The sequence below is a fragment of the Myripristis murdjan genome, chromosome 24 (assembly GCF_902150065.1).
Source record: "Myripristis murdjan chromosome 24, fMyrMur1.1, whole genome shotgun sequence".
NCBI classification, from domain to species: Eukaryota; Metazoa; Chordata; class Actinopteri; order Holocentriformes; family Holocentridae; genus Myripristis; species Myripristis murdjan.
The window spans coordinates 25899231-25922333 of NC_044003.1; the positions used below are offsets into that span (position 1 = coordinate 25899231).

General features: G+C 40.4%; 1 protein-coding gene across 2 annotated transcripts; it reads left to right on the plus strand.

Moving 5' to 3' along the window:
• Positions 1 to 982: 982 nt before the first annotated feature.
• Positions 983 to 22621, plus strand: med23 (mediator complex subunit 23). Of its 2 annotated transcripts, XM_030047173.1 has the most exons (31): positions 983 to 1124; positions 2140 to 2171; positions 2591 to 2678; positions 2766 to 2890; positions 3408 to 3519; positions 4420 to 4518; positions 4625 to 4726; positions 4874 to 4943; positions 5264 to 5376; positions 6019 to 6114; positions 7132 to 7149; positions 11723 to 11929; positions 12858 to 13001; positions 13191 to 13336; positions 14029 to 14274; positions 14462 to 14604; positions 15002 to 15176; positions 15444 to 15607; positions 15850 to 15974; positions 16170 to 16375; positions 16666 to 16846; positions 16971 to 17141; positions 17366 to 17582; positions 17745 to 17854; positions 18221 to 18347; positions 18738 to 18903; positions 19481 to 19553; positions 19663 to 19877; positions 20500 to 20620; positions 20852 to 20983; positions 21577 to 22621. In XM_030047173.1, exons 1-31 carry the CDS (start codon positions 1074 to 1076, stop codon positions 21775 to 21777), a joined length of 4176 nt encoding a protein of 1391 aa, XP_029903033.1. In that variant the 5' UTR covers positions 983 to 1073; the 3' UTR covers positions 21778 to 22621. The 2 variants fall into 2 exon arrangements, with proteins under 2 accessions (XP_029903033.1, XP_029903034.1); XM_030047174.1 differs by lacking the exon at positions 7132 to 7149.
• Positions 22622 to 23103: the final 482 nt, after the last annotated feature.

Below are 23103 nucleotides of genomic sequence, written 5' to 3' on the forward strand. Positions count from 1 at the left end.
GACATGAATTTGAAGTATGTGTTTTGATCATTCTGCTCATATCAAACGCTCACTTCCCTCTCTCTCTCTCTCTCTCTCTCTCTCTCTCTCTCTCTCTCTCTCTCTCTCTCTCTCTCTCTCACACACACACACACACACACACACACACACACACACACACACACACACACAATAGTGCAATCACGTGCATACCTACAATATACACGTGCACTTATCTCATCTTTGACATTGCTTGTTGATATGGCCTATTGTCACTTGCAGTGATAAACACGCCACACACAGGCTGGAGCGACCACAGTTGTCTGACCACAGTTGTACTTAAAACGCTGCATAAAGTTGAATGCAAATACCTGATCGTGCCTATCTCGGACTTCACTGGGGTCCTGAACTGCAACAACTATTAATATTTTTTGTTAAATATTAAGATGGCCAACGTTTGTCCTAAAAATTTCACGTCCCCAGACCCACGGCTGACTCAAAAACACATATGGGACACTGGGCACATAGGACACGTAGGCCTGGGTGCTCTGGGTTAAGTTACTTTTGTTTTACCTGTTGTTACCTGTCACGTATTGACAGTGCCTTAATTTAATCACTTTCAGGATATTTTCACTATTAGCTACAAAAGACAAGAGACAGTCTTGCTGTACAATGTACAAAATGGTCAGAGATCACACCATTGTTGACAAAAGAACCCAGTAGGTCTGCTAGGGCATCCCTTTTTGTGATTTAAAATGTAATTGATGTTTCTACTCAGCGTTTTATAGATTCCTGTCTCCCTCATTTAAGTGGAAAACATTTTTAATCTTCATTTTCAAACATGAAAGGTGGAAAAAAGCAACTCCAACCCCATTTATCCCAATGGCAACAGACAAAATACATGAAACAACTAACTGATGCGGAACCATACAGCTCGTGTCCTCAGTGAGTCAGCGGATTGTTTTTGCGGTTGCGCGTTTTTCCGGCGGTTATTAGCATTTAGCTTGTTGGTAGCTGCAGCGGCGGCTACAGACAGGAGTAACGTGATTATTTGTGTGATGGTTGGCTGACAAATTGTGTTTGAGTTTGAAAACATGGCGCTTTCAATGGAAACGCAGCTGCAGAGCATCTTTGAGGATGTTGTGGTAAGTTACTCCTCGGTTAACTGTTTAAGTGAACACACATTTACGTTAGCATCTTGGATAGCGTAACGTTATTCAATTAACGTGAAGTCGCCCGCTCATAATTTTATTCTTGCCGGTGGATGTCATCAACAGAGGTAGCTAATTGTTAGATTCATTTCGTGGCTGATGTAACAAGCCAAGTTAAGTATCATATACATTAACATGAATGTTACGATGTTTACAGCGCAAACTGTTGCAGGCTTTCTGCACAGTCTGCGGGTCCTTGAATATGAGTACCAACTCAAGGCCTTGAATTGGATCAAAACGGTTAAATACACTCTTTATATTATCTGCAGCATACACCATTAGTAAGGTTTCTGGGAGCGGAAACTAAAGAACTAACATCACTTAAAGTTTCGTTTTCCTGTAAATGCCCTGAGTCTCTAAAGCCCAGTGAGACTGTGGAAACACTGATTAGGGGCTAACAGTTATACATAAACTTGAACTTTTCCCTCTGAGAAACCACCTCAGTCAGACAGACCATTACAAACGCTTGTATCTATTGCATTCTGTTATTTTCATCCTCATGTTTACTTATTGGGTAAACTGTAACCATTTTCATTCAAAATTGGCATTACCAGTTATTAAAATACTACATGTCAAATATTAATTCCCTGTGACTGAGTTAGTTTGCATGTCTCGCCACTTCACCAATGTAAACAGTTTTTATCTTAGCAATTATCTGAGCAAATATAATTAGTTTGTGGTGGCAGGGTGACAGTTAGAAAGACTGTCAGCTGGGGCATCAATGTACTAAGCTTCCTTGTTGGTAACATTTACTCTGATCAAGTGTCCTTGGGCAAGAAACAATCTTGTATTCTATAATTTGTAGTAATGCCAGTGGTGGCATATCAAAAGAAAAGAGAGTGTAAGAGAAGTGTAGAGGTTTTGTAGTGTCTTGCTTTACTTTATGTTATGTATTTTTTCTTGCCTCCATTTTTATCATGACCTCACCTCACCTCTGCTGTTTTCTCAGAAAACTGAAATGATTGAAGAGGCCTTTGCTGGGTAAGATGTCTCAAAATACACATACAGCCCTACTTTCTTATCTTGTTAAAGACACTGTTGACTAGGAGGAGACATGCTTTTATTATCTGATATGTTTTGTGTTTGTAACTTCTGAGAGGAAAGTATACTGAAAGATTAAAACGTAGCAGTATTTGATCATCGAAAAGAATTTTGTACTCTACCCTGATTTAAGTATGTACGTCATGTGAATACTACTATGAAAATCTACAGCTGAAGGAAGTCTCTTGGCTGTGTAAGGCTGAGTGTTGTTTACACAACTGTGTGAACAGTTATATAGTGTGGATACTTACTGGAAGGTTCTGTGAAAAGTCAATATGATATTAAGAGAGCAAACTTCAGATTTCTCTCTCTCTCTCTCTCTCTCTCTCTCTCTCGTTCTCTTGCTCTGTGTGTTTCAGGATGTTTATGGACACTCCAGAGGATGAGAGGACGAAACTGATCAGCTGTCTGGGAGCCTTCAGACAGTTCTGGGGAACACTGCCACAGGTACTTACACAAATACGGTGTTGATGAGGGATTGACTGTGTTTCTCCAGTGATCTGTGTGTGTAACTGTGTCTCTGTGCCTCTGTAGGAGTCTCATGACCAGTGTGTGCAGTGGATAGTGCGATTTATTCACAGCCAACACAGTCCCAAGCGAATTTCCTTCCTTTACGATTGCCTTGCCATGGCTGTGGAGACCAGCTTACTACCACCCAGGTACACACACACACACACACACACACACATACATACATAGACATACTGGTATGCACAATTGTACACACTAGGAGCATACAGATATATCAGGAGATTGTTTATCCAAAATATTTGTGTTTACCTAATATCAGTATCAGATCATACCCAAAGATATTTGTGTTTGTGGGTTGTAATAACTCAGTGATTAAAATATTTGATTTTTAATCTTGATTTGTATTTGTAGCATTCATTTATAGAAAACATGAAGTCATGTTATCAAATGGTAATCATCATTCATAAGAGCATTTTGTTGTTAGTTTTTCTTTCATAGCTAATGTTTATGGGCATAAAAATGCAGCCTCAACTACATCTGTGAAAGCTGGAATATAGGGTGTGCACACAAGCTAACTGCTCTACAAGAGAGACTTTGCATGTGTCTCACTACTATTTTATCCCACTACTCTTTTATCTTAATATTTTGCCTATTTAGGTACCTGTATATTGTGTACATCCATTAAATGAATATGTCTCTGTCTAGGATGGTGTGTGTAGCACTGATAAGTTCAGATAGTCTGGAGTGGGAGAGGACTCAGCTGTGGGCGTTAACTTTCAAATTGATCCGCAAGATCATCGGAGGGGTCGACTATAAGGTTTCTGACACACACACTCACACCCATACTTGCACAACTGAAACAATACTACTCAGTCACAAGCTCTGTAACCTTGATTTCACTGTCCCTCCTGGAGTCCTTATCTGATTACTAAGCAAGTGCACGTTGAGACCTGTTTGTACAGCACTGGCTTCATTAATTAAAAAGATGTGTGTTCCTGTCCGTGCTGAGAGGAGCACAAAATTCAAGATAGGGTATCAGCTTCATTATTGTTTGCTAGTGCTCACACCATGACAGCAGTAGCCACCTCTGTCATTTCACAGTTCACTTGAAGGACATGTTTGTTGACTTTATAATATCAGTGCCTTACTGTATTGTTTTCACAGTGCATTTACAGAACCTCATAACTCCGAAACCACCTAATGAATGCACTGACTTGTTTGTAAAACAACAATGCTACACAGATGTACTTACCACTGCTGGATTAGTCATTTGTGTTTGCAGGCAAAATGGAATTGATTCTTTTTACTTTAACCTAACCCAGTGGAGCGCGGGTCCTGTGATTGGTTTTTCTCCTGTGAGGAACACAGCATGTTGCCAATCAGATTTTAGAAAAGAAAAAAATCCAACAGCTGTCTTCAAAGCTGTGTTCAAAAGTCACAAGTAATGACAACCTTCATAGAAAAGTAGTGGAGTCAAAAGTACAATATTCGTCTGTGAAGTAAAAGTCATAAGTTTTCCAAAAACCCAGCAACAAATATTCAAGTAAAGTACAGATACTCAAAAAATGTACTTAAGCACAGTACTCAAATAACTGATTAAGTGTATTAGTAATTCCTGTGTTTATCCTGCTATTTAAAAATGTCAAAATAGCTGCTGTGAAAAAGGTCTTCATGTGCAGATAAACCATGTAACTGTTGTCCTGTGCGTGTCTCTCAGGGGGTTCGAGACCTTTTGAAAGCGGTGCTCGATAAAATTCAGACCATCCCGACCATTGTCAGCTCAGCTGTAGTCCAACAGCTACTAGCTGCCAGAGAGGTATTTATCTATCTATCCTTCTTGCTCTCTATACCTGCTGCTGTCACACCAGCTCTGCCAGTTTTAATGTGTTATTGCCCTGTTCTGATGTGTGTCTATATTCCAGGTAGTGGAGTATATTCTAGACAGAAACGCCTGCCTCCTGCCAGCCTACTTCGCCATCACAGAAATCAGAAAACTGTATCCAGAGGGACAACTATCACACTGGGTATGTGTATGTGTGAGCATGTTTGTGTGTATTTGTTGATGAAGCTGTGCTCTTGACACTCACACTTGAGTTTGTGTTTCCTGTTTTTTTCTCTCTCTCTCTTCCTCTCTCCCTCTCTTCCTCTCTCATCGGCTCTTCTGTCTCTAGCTCCTTGGCAGTTTGATATCAGACTTTGTCGACAGTTTCAGACCCACAGCCAGAATCAACTCCATCTGTGGTAAGAGACACTTAAACAAACATACTGCCAGTCTCTCTATCATGAGGTCTGTCTGTTATTGTTAAAATGAAAAAAAGTATACTTCTTTATTAACAAAACTGATAATTATACAGTCTTCATTCCATAAGTGCTGCTATTATTTAATTCTGGTCATTCCTCACCACTGGGGAAATCATACTTAATTGAAGTGGATTCTGATTTTGTGATGTGTATGTCATAAATAATGTAAATTGAAGTGTGTGTGTTTATGTGTGTGTGTGTGTGTGTGTGTGCACGCATACATAACTTGCCCTTTCCTGTGTGGATGTGTGTGTTCACAGGCAGGTGCAGCCTTTTGCCTGTAGTGAATAACAGTGGGGCCATCTGCAACTCCTGGAAGCTAGATCCAACCACTCTTCGCTTCCCACTGAGGGGCATGCTGCCATTTGATAAGGTAACACACACACACACATACACACACGCTGCATTTAGGGCCTCAGACAGACCTGTTACATTACATGTTTGAACAGTTTTGTACACACAACTTAGGCAGTATTAGTTTATATTCAAGGTCCCCACGAATTATGGAATTTCTGGGAAGTCATCGAAATTTGAAAAGGGTGTTTCGGACTTGGAAAATCAAGTAATTTAATACATTTTTGCAACAAGTCATGGAGTATCATCACACTTAGCTTAAATAAAGAAATCAGTTTTTAAAAATCAGTATTTAGCTATTCACTGAATGCAGCATTTATTCTCAATGGTGTTGACATTATCTTGTCCCTTCATACCTTCCCTCAGTCCTCATTTTTCTTCCTGTCCTCTGATCCTGAACATCTGCTTCTGAAAACAAGACATTGAAAATGTAGTAACTTTTTTTGTTCAAGCAGAATGAAACAGAAGAATAAACCTCTGAATCCGATTATGTTTATAATTTTGTTCAAGGCAAAAAAAAAATGTTATTATGTTTGTATATGACATGGAAATTCAACATTTTAGTCATTTGAAAGTCATGGAAAAGTCAGGAACCTTTACATTTGACAAATCCTGTGTGAATCCTGAATATTGAATATATATGTGTGTCTTTTGTATTTAGGACTTATTTGAGCCGCAGACAGGCTTGTTGCGCTATGTTTTGGAGCAGCCGTACTCGCGGGAGATGGTCTGCAACATGTTAGGACTCAACAAACAGGTAACACCCATCTATTCTTCTTTTACTCCCTCTCCTCTTCTTTACCAATACCTTCCCCTGCCCCCATCAATCCTGTCCCTTCCTGTTTACTGACTCCTCAGTTTTTTCCCCCTCATTCTTCATTTTTCCTCCCATCCTTTGTTCCTTTGCTCCTTCCATCTCTCCTCCTGTTTTTCTTCCCTCTGGTCTTGTCCTCACGCATACCAGATTTATTTATTTCTACCTTCCTTGTTCCTCTTTCTCTAAGTTTGCCCTTTTCCCTCCGCCTCTTCCCCTCCTAATCTTTTAATTATATTCTGTTTTTTTCCTCCTCCTCCTTTGTAGTTAATGTCCGCATCCACATTTTCCCCCATTTCTCTCCCTTCACCTCCTCTTTTCTGTTTTCCTTTCTTCCTTCCCTCACACTTCTCTCTGCCCTCCCCTTGCCCCATCCTTTGCTCCCCCACCCTAATTTCTTCTCTCCTCATCCAGTGCCTCTATATTTCCATCTAGATTGTTGGCCTGGTAACACAGCTATGATAGACCATGATGCAAAGCCAGCCAGTGCTGTGAGCTGACCCATAATGCAGTGGTGTTAGTTTGCCCTTTTGGGTTCACTCAGTTTCAGCTCAGCCCAGAGTTAAAACCACGCTGATGTAGACTTTGGCCAACTTTGTGTGGGCCACACGCCATTTTGTGACCAGAATACAATGCCGACTAGAACCATAGCCATATATATTATATATACATATATATTCCTTTTGTTCAAATTGTGAGCAAATAATAAGTAATAATAAGTTTATTGATTGAATTGGCGGCTGAGTTGACACTAACTGTGCTGAAAGGGCATTGGTGAACAACATAGCTCCTTAGTCACTACTTTCTCTCCCTCTCTCTTTCTCTCTCTCTCTCTCTCTCTTTCTTTTTTCTTTTTCTCTCTTTCTTTCTGTCTGTTTTTCTCTCTTTTTTCCCCTCTTTCTCTCTTTTGTCCTCTGGTTTTGTGTTGTATTGTCTGTCTTTCTGCCATGCGCTCTCTAGACTCTGAACATTGCCCAGGTATGTCGTTGTTCCTCTTCCTGGTCACCTGACCTACCAACTAACCAGCCCATTGGACGCTTGGCTTTTTAGGCACGCTGATGATGTCATCACATTCTTGAAATGGAAAACTGGAAGAAGAGAAAATGGGGGAGAAAAGGGAAACACCACAGAGCTTGAAATGGTCACAGCAGGGGTTTATAGATATGGTTGAATAGAGAGAGAGAGAGAGAGAGAGAGAGAGACAAATGGACAGGATGGTGGATGAGACAAGACACATGATAGGTTGACTGGAGCTGATAGGCCTCATCTGCCAGTGTAGGGGGCAGATTAATTGTTTTCACCGACATCAATACTTATGAGAGCATACTAGCTTTCCTTGCATTTTTTAACAAAGGGGTGTAATCTTCCCTCACATCTCAGTTTCAGCTTTCACAGTGTCTTAATACAGCAACACATCTCAAAACATGATACTAATAACAGTGACAGTTACACTGACACTTTTTGAAGGGCAAACCAGCAGTTTGAATTTACTATTGCCAGTATTTTTAGTTGATATTCCTAAACATCAAATTTAATTTTAATAACATTTTAACAATAATAGATGAGGAAAAACATAAGATTGATGAATACTTGTCTGACTTGTCTTTTACATTAGAGCAACTACACAGTCAATATAACAAATAAATGCATAAAAAATACAACATATCTCCCAGACTGGAGGTGGATTACACTGACAGTCCAGTATTAAATACATAAATAAATGAATGAATAAAATAATCTTCCAGTAAAACTTTATGCCATACTACTACTGCTACTACTACTACAATTAATGATATGGTAATGATGATGATACTGTTTAGATGTCTTAGTTATGTGATCAAACAGTTTGATGGTTTGATGAAGTCTGAACCCAGCAATGACTAAATTTATGATGTTTGGCCCCTATTTAAGACCTCTTGGCCAATTATACTGTCTCAAGCTGACAATAAATTAAACCAGATTCTTGATAAGGTCAAGGTGGCCCTCATTAATACTAATTAAACAAGAGTGTAATTGTTACCGCCCCAGTTATGAAACTTTCATGCATTCTGCTCAGTATGTTGCAATGTGTGATGATTGCTTTATTTGTAATACGTGTCATATGTGACATCCTTATTTATTCTTACAATGAGGTCATTGAAGTTTCATCTTACCTCTGCTAATATTGAGGAAACTAAATGACTATAACTTCTGTCAGAATGCAAAGTGTACTATGTTTGTTTGTCACCAGAAAGCTGAATGCATTTGTTTAGGGCTAGCAAGACATGTACTTGATATTAAGTATTCTTAACATTAAACCCTGCTGTTGGCATTTCAAGCCCTGATGCACTGCATGCATGGATGTAGTCTGGTCCTTGCCTGGTGTTAGCGAGGTCCTCATGTGTCTGATCTTATCCTGCTTTTTGTTGCGCTGACCCGGGCAAAACTATAATAGTTTGACTAAACAGGATCCTCAACCTGTGAGCCCTGACAAAGGCAACAATATACTTAATCTTTATAAGTCAACTGAGCACATCCTTTAAATTGAAATGAAAAGTTGCAATAATGCAGTATAGTCAAAATATCAAGAAGCAAAAAGATAAAACAACTACATAACCTTGCAAATAAACAAGACGTTAGATTAACTGAGAGAAATGGAAGGAAGTCAGTGGATGACTGTCAGGGTGTAAGGCCCTAGATAGGATGGAACTGTTTCAAAATTACTTTTTGTCATTCGTGTCAGTCATTGATTGTAGTTTACTGGTTTGTAAATAGAGGGAATGACTTTGCAAGCGCTCAGATGTTAAGCGAACTCATAATTTCTTGAGTCAAAGTGAAAAAGCTTCTTTCAGAAGTTTCAGCGGCTTACCTGTAATGTTTAACTGAAAGTGAAAGCTTTTATGCTTGTGTGCTGCTGTACATCAGTGAACTGGTGCATGTGGCGGACAGTCAACTATATGCATTTGCCAAAAAAACAAAATGTTATTGTAATATGTTTACTCTCCTTTACATTTTTATTTGCCCTGTACTTCAGAGAGCAAATTTTGTATATATTAAAAATGGAATTGTAAAAACCTTAGATGTTAGCATTAAAAATGTGGTGCATGAGCAGCTTCAGAAATATAAGGCTTGACAAAGTACACTTCTTTTGTCTTTGGGAAGTATTTGATTAGTGTTTTGCCCAGGTCGGCAGATGAGTGATTCTGATTGGCTGTCTGACTGGATGAGTGAACTTTGACCTGTGTTGTGTGATGTTGGTTGATGATGCACAAAATTCTTTCTGAGAAATATTTCCAAAAATTGGCCATGAGGTTTTGTTTACTTGTTTTTGGTCATTATTTTACACATTTATACGTAACTATCCCAGTTTGGCATCATTGACATGTATTACAGAGATGCAGTCCTTAATAAATTATAAAGTGCATTCTGCCCGCACGGTGTGGGAAAATGTCAGGTAGTCTGTTTACCTTTATTGAAATTTTTGTAATGATTTCATGCTATTAATTAAATGACCAAAAATATCAAAAATAATCCAGGCTTTAATTTTCTACTTTTAGAGATATTAATAAGTATGGAGTTTGGAGCAAGTGAAAATTAGCAATCAGCATTAACTGAAAACAAATGCAAATGCAAGCATAATTTATTTATTGATCCATCAGACAGTCAGAGCCATCAAGCTGGATTGAATATTATCTGTATAAATGAATTATAAATGGTAGACAGTTTGGTACTCATACATGGTTACCAGTTTCTGGTGTAATTGTGCTGCATAATGAAGTTTACTTTTTGCTGATAGTCTGGTTTCTGAATTACAAAGCACATCGTTTGAAGACAGCAGGGTCTTTTCAGGGTATCACTAGATATTCCATGTCAGCTGAGTATGTTGTCAGAACAAACACTGGTATGGTTTCTCTGTCGGTAGTCAGCCACTGTTATGGTTTCACTGTTGGTAGGGCATTGGTTTGGCCCTACAGGTAGGTAGGCTACTGAGCCCTTTTCTTTGTAGGGGGCAACTTTGCTTCTTTTACTCTTCCACTGCTTCTCTCTCTCTTCTTCTCACTCTCTCTTTGTGTGTTTGGGACCAAGGGAGAGGAGGCTGTACTGAGAGGAATGAAAAGTGCTCAGCCCCACAACTCCTCTTCCCTTCCCAGTCGCACCCCGTTCTCACGTACCCAAACCCCAGTTGGCCTGCATGTCTGTATGTGCTGCGTTGTTTGGTATTATGGTAGACTCTGGTGCTGTGTCGTGCTGTTCTATGTTACTCTGCTGTGTGCCATGCCGTGCCGTTCTGTGCCATGTTGCTCTGCTCGGTGCTGTTTAGTTCCTTGCTGTGCTGTGATCTGTGATGTGTTTCTGGTGTGTGAGCTGAGTCCCAGCTGTGTGATGAGGGCTCACATAAATTCCACAGTGGTAGCCAATGTAGAGATTCCCACCCTGCATCTATGTTGCAATACTGTTGAGGATTTTCTAAAGAATCCCTCTCTAGCCTTGAGTAAAAACCTAGTGTAAAATTCTGACTTCTACACTGGCTACATCTGTATTTCTGCCCTTATGTCTTAGATCATGTAGTGCTGGGGTTTGGCTCTCTAGTGTGGAACAATAAGTTCTATGCTTCGCTCAAAATATGATTACTCACAGAGTGGGAAATTAACACTAGGAAAATGCTGGTGCATTTTGGCTGTGCCTGGTGAATTTGTGCACTCGGTTAGGCTTTGCTCAGCTAACGAACCAGCTTTTGGAGCCTCTTTTCTATTAATTGGTTAGTAAATAACTGACGTGGTAAGTGGGTTTTCAAAGGTTTGCCAGTGTCACCGGTGAGTGAAGTTAGTTTCCCACCCTGAGAAATGACGCCGGTGTCAACAACATCCGCAGTGAAGTAAAATTAAAACAGTTGTCTGAATGGAATTTTTTTAGCTGACTAATTTCTGTGAAAGGTAAACAAATGGAAGACTAATGTATCATTTTTGCATGAAATTGTATTGATATGTCTGTGTAGTTAGCAATATTTGATTGTTTTTAAGTGATAACAAGATATAATGACACTTTGTGACATTATGTAGATCAATAGTTCAGGCAAATAGTTGAATGCCTTTTAACCTGCTTTCCCATCACTCTTCCCTCCTCCCTCTCTATCCTCTCCTCCCTCCTCTTCATCTGTCTCCATTACCCTGCCTCACCCACCTTCCTAGTTGTCACTTGATTCCCTCCTCTCACTCCAATCCATCCTTCTCTTTTTCTCCTCCTGTTGTTCATCACAGTAAGTTCTGTCAAATGGACAGGCAGAGGAGAGATACAGTCTTGTTGAGAAGTGGAAAAAAGTTCATATTGTCAAAATAAAATGACTTTTGTGGCAGGGAAATGAATTACTTTGAAACTTTGTATGTGACCTATTTTAAACATGATTCTGTTTTTTCTTGTTCTTCTCCCTCCCTCTTTCTTCAAACTTGTTTCTCTCTGTCTTTTTGTCCTTGAACCCCTTTCCCTCCCCTCTTTTTAACTGCCACTTTCTCCTGCCCATCATTCCTCTGTCTCTCCTTCATTTTCCCTTTAACACCCCCTTCCTCCCTCTCAGCATAAGCAGCGTTGTCCAGTGCTAGAGGAGCAGCTGGTGGATCTGGTGGTGTACGCCATGGAGCGCTCCGAGACGGAGGAACACTTTGACGCTGACATTGGAGGAACCAGCCAACTGCTGTGGCAGCACCTCTCCTCTCAGCTCATCTTCTTTGTGTTGTTTCAGTTTGCCAGCTTCCCACACATGGTGCTGTCGTTGCACCAGAAGGTAAGGGAAGGTAGAAGAGGAGGCAGGGAGACTTAAAGCTCATTTATGGTTCTGCATCAAAATGCTGCCATAGGTGTCTGTAGTTCCCACATTGTTACTGAATTCATAGTGAACCAGAATATTGGTTTGGATAACACTGAATGTGTTGAACAGTAAGCACTCTCTGTTTCAGGGAATGTAAACAGAGTGTAAACACAATCACAATCAACTCTCCCATTCAGCATTTTATCAGCATTCACACAACTAAAAATGTTCGAGTTGTTGTAGACAGCTGTGATGTTCTAATGGTGATACTTTGACACAGATCATAAATCGGCCTTCGTTCTTATAGAGCAAAAACACACCATGTCTGAGTATAAATGCAGGTGACACAAAGATCCAAGAAAAGAAATACAACTTCAGTGTGAATATCAGAGACACATTTTAATGTCTTAGGTACATGTAATGAAGCTAGATTTTATCAACAGATAATCTGAATACCAGACATTAATGCCAGCTGTCTTTGTTCATGAATAAAGCAACCTCATCTGATAAGGGGCACTAGATCTTAAAAAGCTTAGGATATGGTAATGAGTGGTTTGAAGTTTGGCATGGCCCCCGGTATAGCATGGGGCTCAAAGGAAGCAATCTACCCTTAACATCTCAACTTTTTTTTCCTCCTAAAGAAAAAAAGAACATCAGTTATTTCATCTGTTTAGGTAGTTAATTTTTCCTTTTTCATGTAGCAGCCAAGTAAAACAAACACTGATCAATCTCTTTTTTTAATAATGGAGGAGGAATACCAACTTGCAGATTGTTTTAATAACATGAAGTATAGCCACAGAATATCTATTATCAAGCTCCAGTCTTGTGCAACCCACAGCTAAAAGGAACAGGTTCTGAGTTTCTCTCCCTCTCTCAATCTCCTGCTCCTTCTGTCTTTCTCCAGCTTGCAGGTAGAGGTCTCATTAAAGGTAGGGACCACCTGATGTGGGTCTTGCTGCAGTTTATATCGGGAAGCATTCAGAAGAACGCCTTGGCTGACTTCCTGCCTGTCATGAAGCTCTTTGACCTGCTTTACCCAGAGAAAGAGGTACACTGAGTTTGAAAAAATAAACAAAGTTGATTGATTATTAAATGCTTTATTATTAATCATCACTGTACTTTTGTGTCGTTTCTTTCTGCATCTTTTTAATTTCACAATACTTCATGATTAAATGCTTTATTGATAGTAGTTGTTGTACTTGTAGTAGTATCATCCACGTCTCTCTTCCCTCTCCAGTGCATTCCAGTCCCAGACATTAACAAGCCCCAGTCGACTCATTCCTTTGCCATGACCTGCATCTGGATCCATCTGAATCGCAAGGCCCAAAATGACAACTCCAAACTACAGATCCCCATCCCTCACTCTCTGAAACTACACCATGAGTGCGTATCTTTGCTGTACCTGGAAAATACCTCAACCCAACAAAAATCCTAGAAATTTAAGTTTCCCAGTCATGGAAAACATCTTGAAAATTTCAAACACGGCATGTCTGCAAAATCAACACATTTGTATGTCGTTAGCTTGTTGTTAGTATGTGTCTTAAACTAAAACAACATGCTGTACAATGCAAAAATGTGTTGGCAGCATGTTGGGATTTCAGTTTCTCACAGCTTTGAGATATCTGACCACTTCATTGATTTTGAGGTTTGTAGGTCACTGAAAACGTCCTGGAAAAATCCCAGAACCAACCATTCCACCCAAAACCCAAAACTATTTTTTAAGTTTTATTCCAAAATGAGATGTCCATCATTTGGAGAAAAAGTTACTGCAACAGGTGTTACATTTTGAAAGATAAAGGTAACCTTCATTGATAAAATGGTAGAAAGCTGGCTGTGAGATGTTGGGTAAGCTCCAGCATCTCACAGCCTTGAAAGGATTAAGAGAGCTAAGAAAAAGAGCCAATCCACCCACTATTTCTATCAAGCTATCCGGCTAGCTTTTGAATTGGCATATCGATCTTTTTGAATGACGGATGCTAATATTCATAACACTGATGTGCCAAAGTGTGATTTGATCTGCTGTGCAAAACTCCCAACCTCCCTCGCTCTTTTCTCCCTCCCTCCTTCCCTCCTAGGTTCCTCCAGCAGTCGCTGCGTAATAAGACATTAGGTATGACGGATTACAAGATTGCCCTGCTGTGTAACGCCTACAGCACCAACTCAGAGTGTTTCACTCTGCCAATGGGTGTTCTAGTAGAGACCATCTACGGAAATGGATCGATGAGGATCAGCTTACCTGGCACCAATTGCATGGCCTCAGGATCTGTCACCCCACTGCCCATGAACCTGCTGGATTCTCTCACTGTACATGCCAAGATGAGGTGGGGCAGAGCATAGGATGAAGAGAGAGTTAGAGAGAATTAGAAGTACAGACAAAAAATTAGAGATTATGTATAGACAGATAGAAATAATGATATTAATACAAAGGTACTAAAAAAAAAAAAAATGGATTTCCCTCTTTATCTGTCCTGACTAGCATACTTTCTCCCTGCCTCCATTTGTCTCCAGTCTGATCCACAGTATAGCAACTCGGGTGATAAAGTTGGCCCATGCCAAGTCCAGCATCGCCCTGGCCCCTGCCCTGGTAGAAACCTACAGCAGACTGTTGGTCTACATGGAGATAGAGTCACTGGGCATCAAAGGATTCATCAGTGAGTTCCTGCAACTTTTTATTTCACTCTGCTGTGGATAATAGTCTAGATGGCTATCATCACTAACTAAGTTCCTCAAAGATTAATAGTTGTCATTGTCATTATCGCAACATTTAGCAGTAGCACACAAGCACAAATTTGATTTGTAATGAGTAAGTCCTCAAGTATGTGATGCCCTCTCTTTGCTGTATCATCTAGTGTGATCATGAGCATGACTCACTGGTCTAGTCCCCAGCCTTATTTGTATTCAGCAATCACTGCTTGTCTGCTGGGTCCCATTTTGGGTAGACAAGCCCAGGACTTTTGTGTTTAACATTACTTTTGTGACTTATTACATTTGTGTCTCCTAAGGCCAGCAAATAAATGAAAAATAATTTGACTCTGTCTGTCCATTTAGGCCAGTTGTTGCCTAATGTGTTTAAGTCTCACGCTTGGGGGATCCTGCACACTTTGCTGGAGATGTTCAGCTACAGGATGCACCACATCCAGCCTCATTACAGGGTCCAGCTGCTGAGTCATCTACACAGTCTGGCTGCCGTACCTCAGACTAACCAGAATCAGCTCCATTTATGGTAATGTAGACACATAAATGTAAACTATTTTACTACTAATAGTACATTACTGCCCATAGTACTGAGTACCAAAGATTATAATACTGATGTTGATTCATTTCTTGCATCATATTCAGAGTTACTGATACAACTGACTAACTCAAAAATAAAAAGTATTGCCAGAGAAGTTCAGCATTGATTTAAATTTATGAACATTATTTAAAAAAGCATTCAGAGAAAGGATAAGGCTGCTAATTCTGTCTGTGTTTGTTTGTCTCTGTATCCCAGCGTTGAAAGCACAGCATTGCGGTTGATCACAGCGTTGGGTAGTTCGGAGGTCCAGCCCCAGTTCACTCGCTTTCTCAACGATCCAAAGACAGTTCTGTCTGCTGAGTCTGAAGAGCTGAACCGAGCCTTGATCCTCACCCTGGCCAGAGCCACGCATGTTACTGGTAACTCATACTGTATTTACTTTTATTTAAGTCTTTCCTTCTCCTTCTCTTTTTTTCTTTTCTTCTTTGTCATAATGTCTTGTCTTTGTTGGTTTGATTCATTCTTTCCTTTATTTATATCCTTTTGTTTAGTCTAAATTATTAACTGTCTCTATACCTTGAGTATTTTTTCCTTGCATGTTCTGACCTAGTTTGTGTACACACTCTTTTTCCCACTTCTACCCTGCGTCGTCTTTCTCTAGATTTTTTCACAGGGTCTGACTCCATCCACGGGACTTGGTGTAAAGACATTCTCCAGACCATCATGACCTTCACCCCTCATAACTGGGCCTCACACACACTGTCCTGCTTCCCTGCTCCACTACAGGTGTCATGCACACACTTAAATTAACATGAATTCAATTTAAAACTGTGAAAGGATAATTCTAGTTATTTTCCACTTATTTTATTCTGTAAGGTGCAGGCTGGAAAAAAAACATTGTCCTTTTAAGTTTCATACTTCCTTTAACATGATTCCTCAGCACTACTTTTCTGACTCTTTCTCTCTGTCTCTTTTTCTCAGGCGTTCTTCAAGCAGAACAACGTTCCCCAGGAATCTCGTTTCAACCTGAAAAAGAACGTGGAGGAAGAATACAGGAAGTGGAAATCCATGTCCAATGAAAATGACATCATCACACACTTCTCCATGCAGGGCTCGCCTCCCCTCTTCCTCTGTCTGCTGTGGAAGATGCTGCTGGAGACCGACCACATCAACCAGATAGGCTTCAGGTCTGCCATTTTGCAGCACTAAATTAGATTATACACTCAGACAAACACATTATATATAGACGGACCCACATTCGCACACACAGAGGATGTACTTCACTACCTTGATTTTCAGAAACCAGTGATTGCATCTTGACAAAACTTGGGAACAATATTATACTAATTGGCTGAAATGGTGGCGCTATAATTCCAAGTCAAAACAAAGTAACATATTTGTTTCCAGCTGGCCCAGAGGGGACTGCTACTGTTTATGTGAGGATTGACATTTTTATCGTTGCCTTTTCTTCCTGCAGAGTCTTGGAGCGTATTGGGGCTCGTGCGCTGGTGGCCCACGTGCGCACATTTGCAGACTTCCTGGTGTATGAGTTCTCAACGTCAGCTGGTGGACAGCAACTCAACAAGTGCATTGAAATCCTCAACGACATGGTCTGGAAGTACAACATAGTCACACTGGACAGACTCATTCTGTGTCTGGTGAGGATTCATACAAACATAACAGAGACATATGAGGCACAGCTCTTCACTACTTCTCCTGTCAGAGGCCAGTACATTCTTATATTGGTATCCTCCTTTTCCCCCTCTCCCCTGCCTCCTCCAGGCGATGCGTAGCCATGAGGGGAATGAGGCTCAGGTTTGCTACTTCATCATCCAGCTGCTGCTGCTGAAGCCCAACGACTTCAGGAACCGAGTCAACGACTTCGTCAAGGAGAACGGCCCCGAGCACTGGCTTCAGAGTGACTGGCACACCAAGCACATGAGCTACCACAAAGTACATAACTATTTTGTCTTTTTAAGTTGAAATGTTACAGGAAACTTCTGGAAAAGAAAGAAAGAAACTTCTTTCAGTTCTGGACAACATATTTATAAAGGCTTATCCATATTGCAGTTTTTATAAGACTAGTAATCTATTAAAGAAATGCATTATTTCCAAATCGTGGTGGTAAAAATCAAATCATTGTGATATTGAACAGATACTTGTTGTTCCCCTACCAGAAATACCCAGAGAAGTTGTATTTCGAGGGTCTTGCAGACCAGGTCAACCCTCCCATGCAGCTCCAGTCTCAGTACCTGCCCATCTACTTCGGCAACGTATGCCTGCGCTTCCTGCCTGTCTTTGACATTGTCATCCACCGCTTCCTGGAGCTACTTCCTGTCTCCAAGTCCCTGGAAACACTTCTGGATCATCTGGGAGGACTATACAAGTTTCATGGTGAGAGGGGGGCAGAGGCTACGAGAGCTCTGTTTGTTTGTGTCTGAATATGAGACTAAAGCCGTCATATGGAATATAAATGTAATATATGAGCCAATATTTTTGCATACCAGCGCTTTAAAAACACTAAAAACTTCCCTGTCTGATGTTGTTTGTGAGCAGACCGCCCAGTGACCTACCTTTACAACACCCTCCACTATTATGAACGACATCTGAGAGAGAGAACCAACCTGAAGAGGAAGCTGGTGCACGCAATCATGTCTTCACTGAAGGTAGGTAGAAAGAGGAACCTGCACTGCTGGACAAGCAGAGAGCACACCAACAGCAGAAAATACATGATCTTATAACAACTTTTCAGTTTAGTGTTCATGTATCACTTATAATATATTATACAACATGTGATTAGGAAGTCATGCTCCTGGTTGGTGTCTTATTAAGACACATCAGAAATGTCAGTTTCTAGCTGGAACATTAAATGTTTTATACCATTGTATATATTTTAATTAACAACTATTCTGCATTTCATCTTTTTGAGACAGTTGATGAAGTGCTTTAATGTGCTATTGTGCTATTATAAGGCCTGTTATTTATCAATATTAGCACCAGCACTAATATTGACTGTTAAATATTTCCTATAGGAAAACCGCACCCCAGGTTGGTGCCTCAGTGAAACCTATCTGAAGTGTGGCATGAATGCCAGAGAAGACAACGTCTGGATCCCTGATGACACCTACTACTGCAAGCTGATTGGACGCCTGGTTGACAATATCCTTTATTAATCTCACAGTAGTGGTAGATGGACTTTGTTAATGCCTGTTGGTATTAAATATGTATTAATTCTGTGTATCCATGCTGTATTTATTCTTTTAAATTCCAGTTTTTTTTGCTGCCAAAGCAGATGAAAAGAGCAAATGAATGAAAAGACTAATTGAAAACAAGCCTGCCTCCTGTTTAAGTGCCTCATCGGGTGGACAGGCTCGCCAGCCATTTATTAATACATTTACTCATACTTGGACATTTCCCAGCACTATATCAAGTCCTGCTTACACACGGAGTATGTATATATGTAAATAAAATGGGGACACAATCACACACATCCAAGAGACCACACTTCCCCCTCTAGTGACATTTGCCCCCTCCCTTAACTCCTTCCACCCATGGCAGGAAAATCCCCCGGTCCTTTCCCCAACTGTGATTGGAGGTTCAACGAGTTCCCCAACCCTGCAGCCCATGCTCTGCACGTCACCTGTGTGGAGCTGATGGCCTTGGCCGTCCCAGGAAAAGATGTCGGCAATGCCCTGCTCAATGTCGTGTTGAAGAGGTACAGTAAACACACAACACATCTTCTGTGATGAGCTCCCAGTTTAGGCTGTATCTGGCAAAATGCCTGCAGTGCTATGTTTTAATGCTAAAGATGGGAAGAATAGAGATAATTTAAGTGCTTGGACAGTGTCACCTTGTTTGATAATTTGGAAACAACTGCTAAAAATTGCAAACAAACACGAGGGTCAGGTGCCTAAAAATGACCTAGATTAAACAATCAAAACTTTTCTCTCATTCAGGACATTTGGACTCTTGTAACACAGTCTGAAAGTCCTTTTTTTTAACCTTGCTAACCTTGATAAATTTAAAAGATAATTGATTTCATTGTCAGGATCATTTTGGAGATTCCTGGCTCTCCTGTTTTTTTGTGTGTGTATGTGTGTGCGCAGATGACTTCATACTGATTGTTTCCTCACTGAAGCACCAAATTTGTAGCTTTGTTGTTTTTTGCAAGTTCAGTATTAAGAGTAAATCTTGCATGTGGTGATGTTGGGTTGCACAGCATGCATAGATGAAGGCATACAAATGCACAAGAATATATAGGAAACAAACCATGTGCTCTTTTCCACTTTTAGCCAACCTCTGGTTCCGAGAGAGAATATCACAGCCTGGATGAATGCCATTGGACTTGTGATCACTGCGCTGCCTGTAAGACGGACAGACACACACACACGTGCACATCACATTCCTGTACTGTATGACAAATTTCCTTTCACGTACTTGCTCACTTTAACTGCCTTCCCCTCTTCTCTTCTAGGAACCTTACTGGATCGTTCTCCACGACCGCATCGTGTCCGTGATTGGCTCTCCGGCACTGACGTCAGAGACAGAGTGGGCAGGCTATCCCTTCGCCTTGTTGGACTTCACAGCCTGCCACCAGAGCTACAGTGAAATGAACTGCAGTTATGTGCTAGCATTAGCACACGCTGTCTGGCATCACTCATCCATTGGACAGCTTTCTCTGATTCCCAAGTAAGGGCCTATTTCTCTCTCTCTGTCTCGCTCTCTCACTCTCTCTGTCACTGTCTGTCTCTCACACACACTCACTCTCACACACATACAACACAGACACACTGATATTGGATACATTTAGAATTGCCCCCTGAAAGCCAGTGAGTCAAATCATCCATCGGAAATCCCACAGTCAACTTGAGATTTTTTAAGTCCAGCAGTCATTTTATGTATTCATACATGTATATATGTATGTATTTCTTTTTAGTATAGATACTGGGCATTGCAATATAACAATAACAAAAAACATATTCGATTAAAAATGCACTGGCAATATAGTGCAGTAAGGATTGGTTTTTATATTGTTTTAGAACTGGTATATGCACAAGTAATTGGATTCATTAACTGGAGAGTGTTGAAGCCACTCTGTTCATAATCAACATGAAAACACGTCACAGGCATGTGAGGTTATAGCCCTAGATACGTTAGTGTGCACCCGTTAGTCATTCATAAATTATTAAAGATTAATGAAAAGTTAATAATTACACTGTATGTACACTGTATGACCTGCTTCAAAAGTGGACTTTGCTACTAAATGAGATCAGTGTACATTACTGAAACTGTCAACTGTGTGTGTGTGTAGATTCCTGTCAGAGACACTGAAGCCCATCGTCCAAACAGAGTTCCAGTTGCTCTATGTGTATCACCTGGTCGGTCCGTTCCTACAGCGCTTCCAGCAGGAGAGGACAAGATGCATGTTGGAGGTACACACACACACTGTGACATAATTATAAATACTCTTCAAAACAATAAATAAGCCTTTCGTTTTATGGTACTGTAGACTGCTCTAGTGACAAGTCCTGTTATGTTTTGAGAGATAACTAATATAATAGATAATTCTTTCAAGCTTCATGTTTTAGAAATTTTAGAAGTTTTTTTTTTTTTTTATGTAAATGTACATACATTTTCTCATGAATGTCAAATGTGTGTTTCAGATTGGTGTGGCCTTCTATGAGATGCTCCAAGCTGTGGACCAACACTGCCAACACCTCCACTACATGGACCCCATCTGTGACTTCCTTTATCACATCAAGTACATGTACACAGGAGACAGTGTGAAGGAGCAGGTAGGTGGTACAATACAATAGAGCGCACTTCAGCGGAAAAAAGAAAAACAAGCAGTAGTTTGTGATGAGAAGGAAAAGTGACCTGGGAGAAAAGTGACCTGGTTCTTTGCAGAACACAACTATAAATGGTAAAGTTAATAAATGTGTTTCATAAGGTTCTTATATAGTGACAGTCAGTGTGGCTTTGTGTTAAATGTTTTCTGAAAAATGCATTAGAACAGACACCTGAAGGAATATTTTTAAGTTATTTTGTGATTCTTTTTCTCTTGACTCTTCAACCTGTCCGTCCTCCTCTTGTGCATCTATATTAGATATTTTTACTAGATATTTTGTAAATTAAACTTGAATTAATAAAAAGGATCAAATATTAATTTCTAAATTGTCCAAAGCATCTTTTTCTGAATGACGATCTGTAAAAAATATATTGGTCGCTATTGCTCAGTGATACTAGTACATCTGTGATAGGCCAATATCAGCCGATAATATCATCAGGGCACTAGTAATAGTAATAATTATCCCTCCATATTTCTGCCCCTGCTTGTTGTCTGTCTGTATCTTCATTCATCTGTCTGTCTCTGTCGATGTCTCTGTAGGTGGAGAAGATCATCATGACCTTACGTCCGGCCATGAAGCTCCGTCTGCGCTTCATCACACACAGCAGCAAGATCGAGACTTCAACATCAGCTGCTGCCGCTGCCTCATCGTCGTCGTCCTCCTCCTCTCAGCCGCCTTCCTCCTCCCTCTCCTCCTCCGCCTCCTCGCCCTCCACACAGCACACACACACACCCATGTAGGTGGCCAAGGTAAACACCCACGTGTACACACACGTACAAAGAAGTGATGGTGGCCTGTAGACATTCGCTTATACACACTGGTCACGCTTTCACGTTAGGCTCTAAGATTCAAGATCGCGAGGGGATCAATTGGTTTTTCTTTTCTTAAAAAGGAACAAATTAATGTTTCTTCTTGAAGTTTTTTTTTTGCAAGTACAAAATAAAGTATATTGTGTTTTTTTTTTTTATTAACAAAACCTCAGAGAGGGGGTTGTCTTCCCACTGATAATGTAAACCTCCTGCATCCAAAACAGGTAGTTTCATGGACTGTTTTTGTTTTGAATAAGTTTCCTGGGCCTTAAAGTAATGAGGTGAACTCAGCATAAAGAGAATTATGCAATTTTTTTGGCCGAAGAGGTATTCACCGGGGAGCTACAACTATTTGTCCAAAACACAAGATGCTGAAACATTGCCTAAGACTGACATAAACACGATACCAAGGATGCCGCATGTTTTTAAAGAAATGACCATGTCTGATATATGAATGTGATGTTTTAACTGCATATTTAAAATGGATGTCTCATTTCGATGGTTTTCAGTCCTGAAAGGTGGTTTTAATTAAACAGGAGGCAGCTGTTATTCCTGTAAAGTGTCTCTGAAGTGACTAAGAAGTAGCAGAACTATTGTCTGTATCAGTACAAACTTTCTGTCCGGTGCCTTCAGGCAGAGCACCATCACAAAGTATTTCTTCATGGCTGTCATGACGTGTCTTTTTTTTTTTTTTTTTTTAGTTTTTAGTTGTTTCTGTTCAATTTTCGTATTGTATTTGTAGATTATTATTTCTTCAATAAAATGATTTTCATATTTTGTGATGGTTGTCTGTTGTTGCTTTTGAACAGTGTGTCTGAGAACATAAGTAGAGTTTGAAAACCTGTTTCTGCCGAGACAAATGAGACATGGATTGTGTTACAGGGAGTCCATCAGTAACAAGTGGAGTTTCACTGACTTTGGTCACTGAAAGGACAAGCCTGTCTGCCTAGAATATAGATTAACCTATGGGTTGTTGTTTTTTTCTTCGCCATGATATTGCAGAGGGTCAGTCATGCTCATTGGTCATCCTTTGGTTGCACTGTCTGCTGTCTGACAACCTCTAGCCCATACCTCTCCAGGGAGGCTGTAATGTTAGCGTGGAGCCACTAGGGGGAGTGCAGCATCTACAACTGGAGGCAACAAGGCGAGTCATAGCCGTTCGGATGATCTCAACACAAGGCTGTATAACACTTTGATGGCTGGTGTGTCGGCTACATGGTGCGGATTGTCCTTGGACTAAGGAACACCTGATCAGAG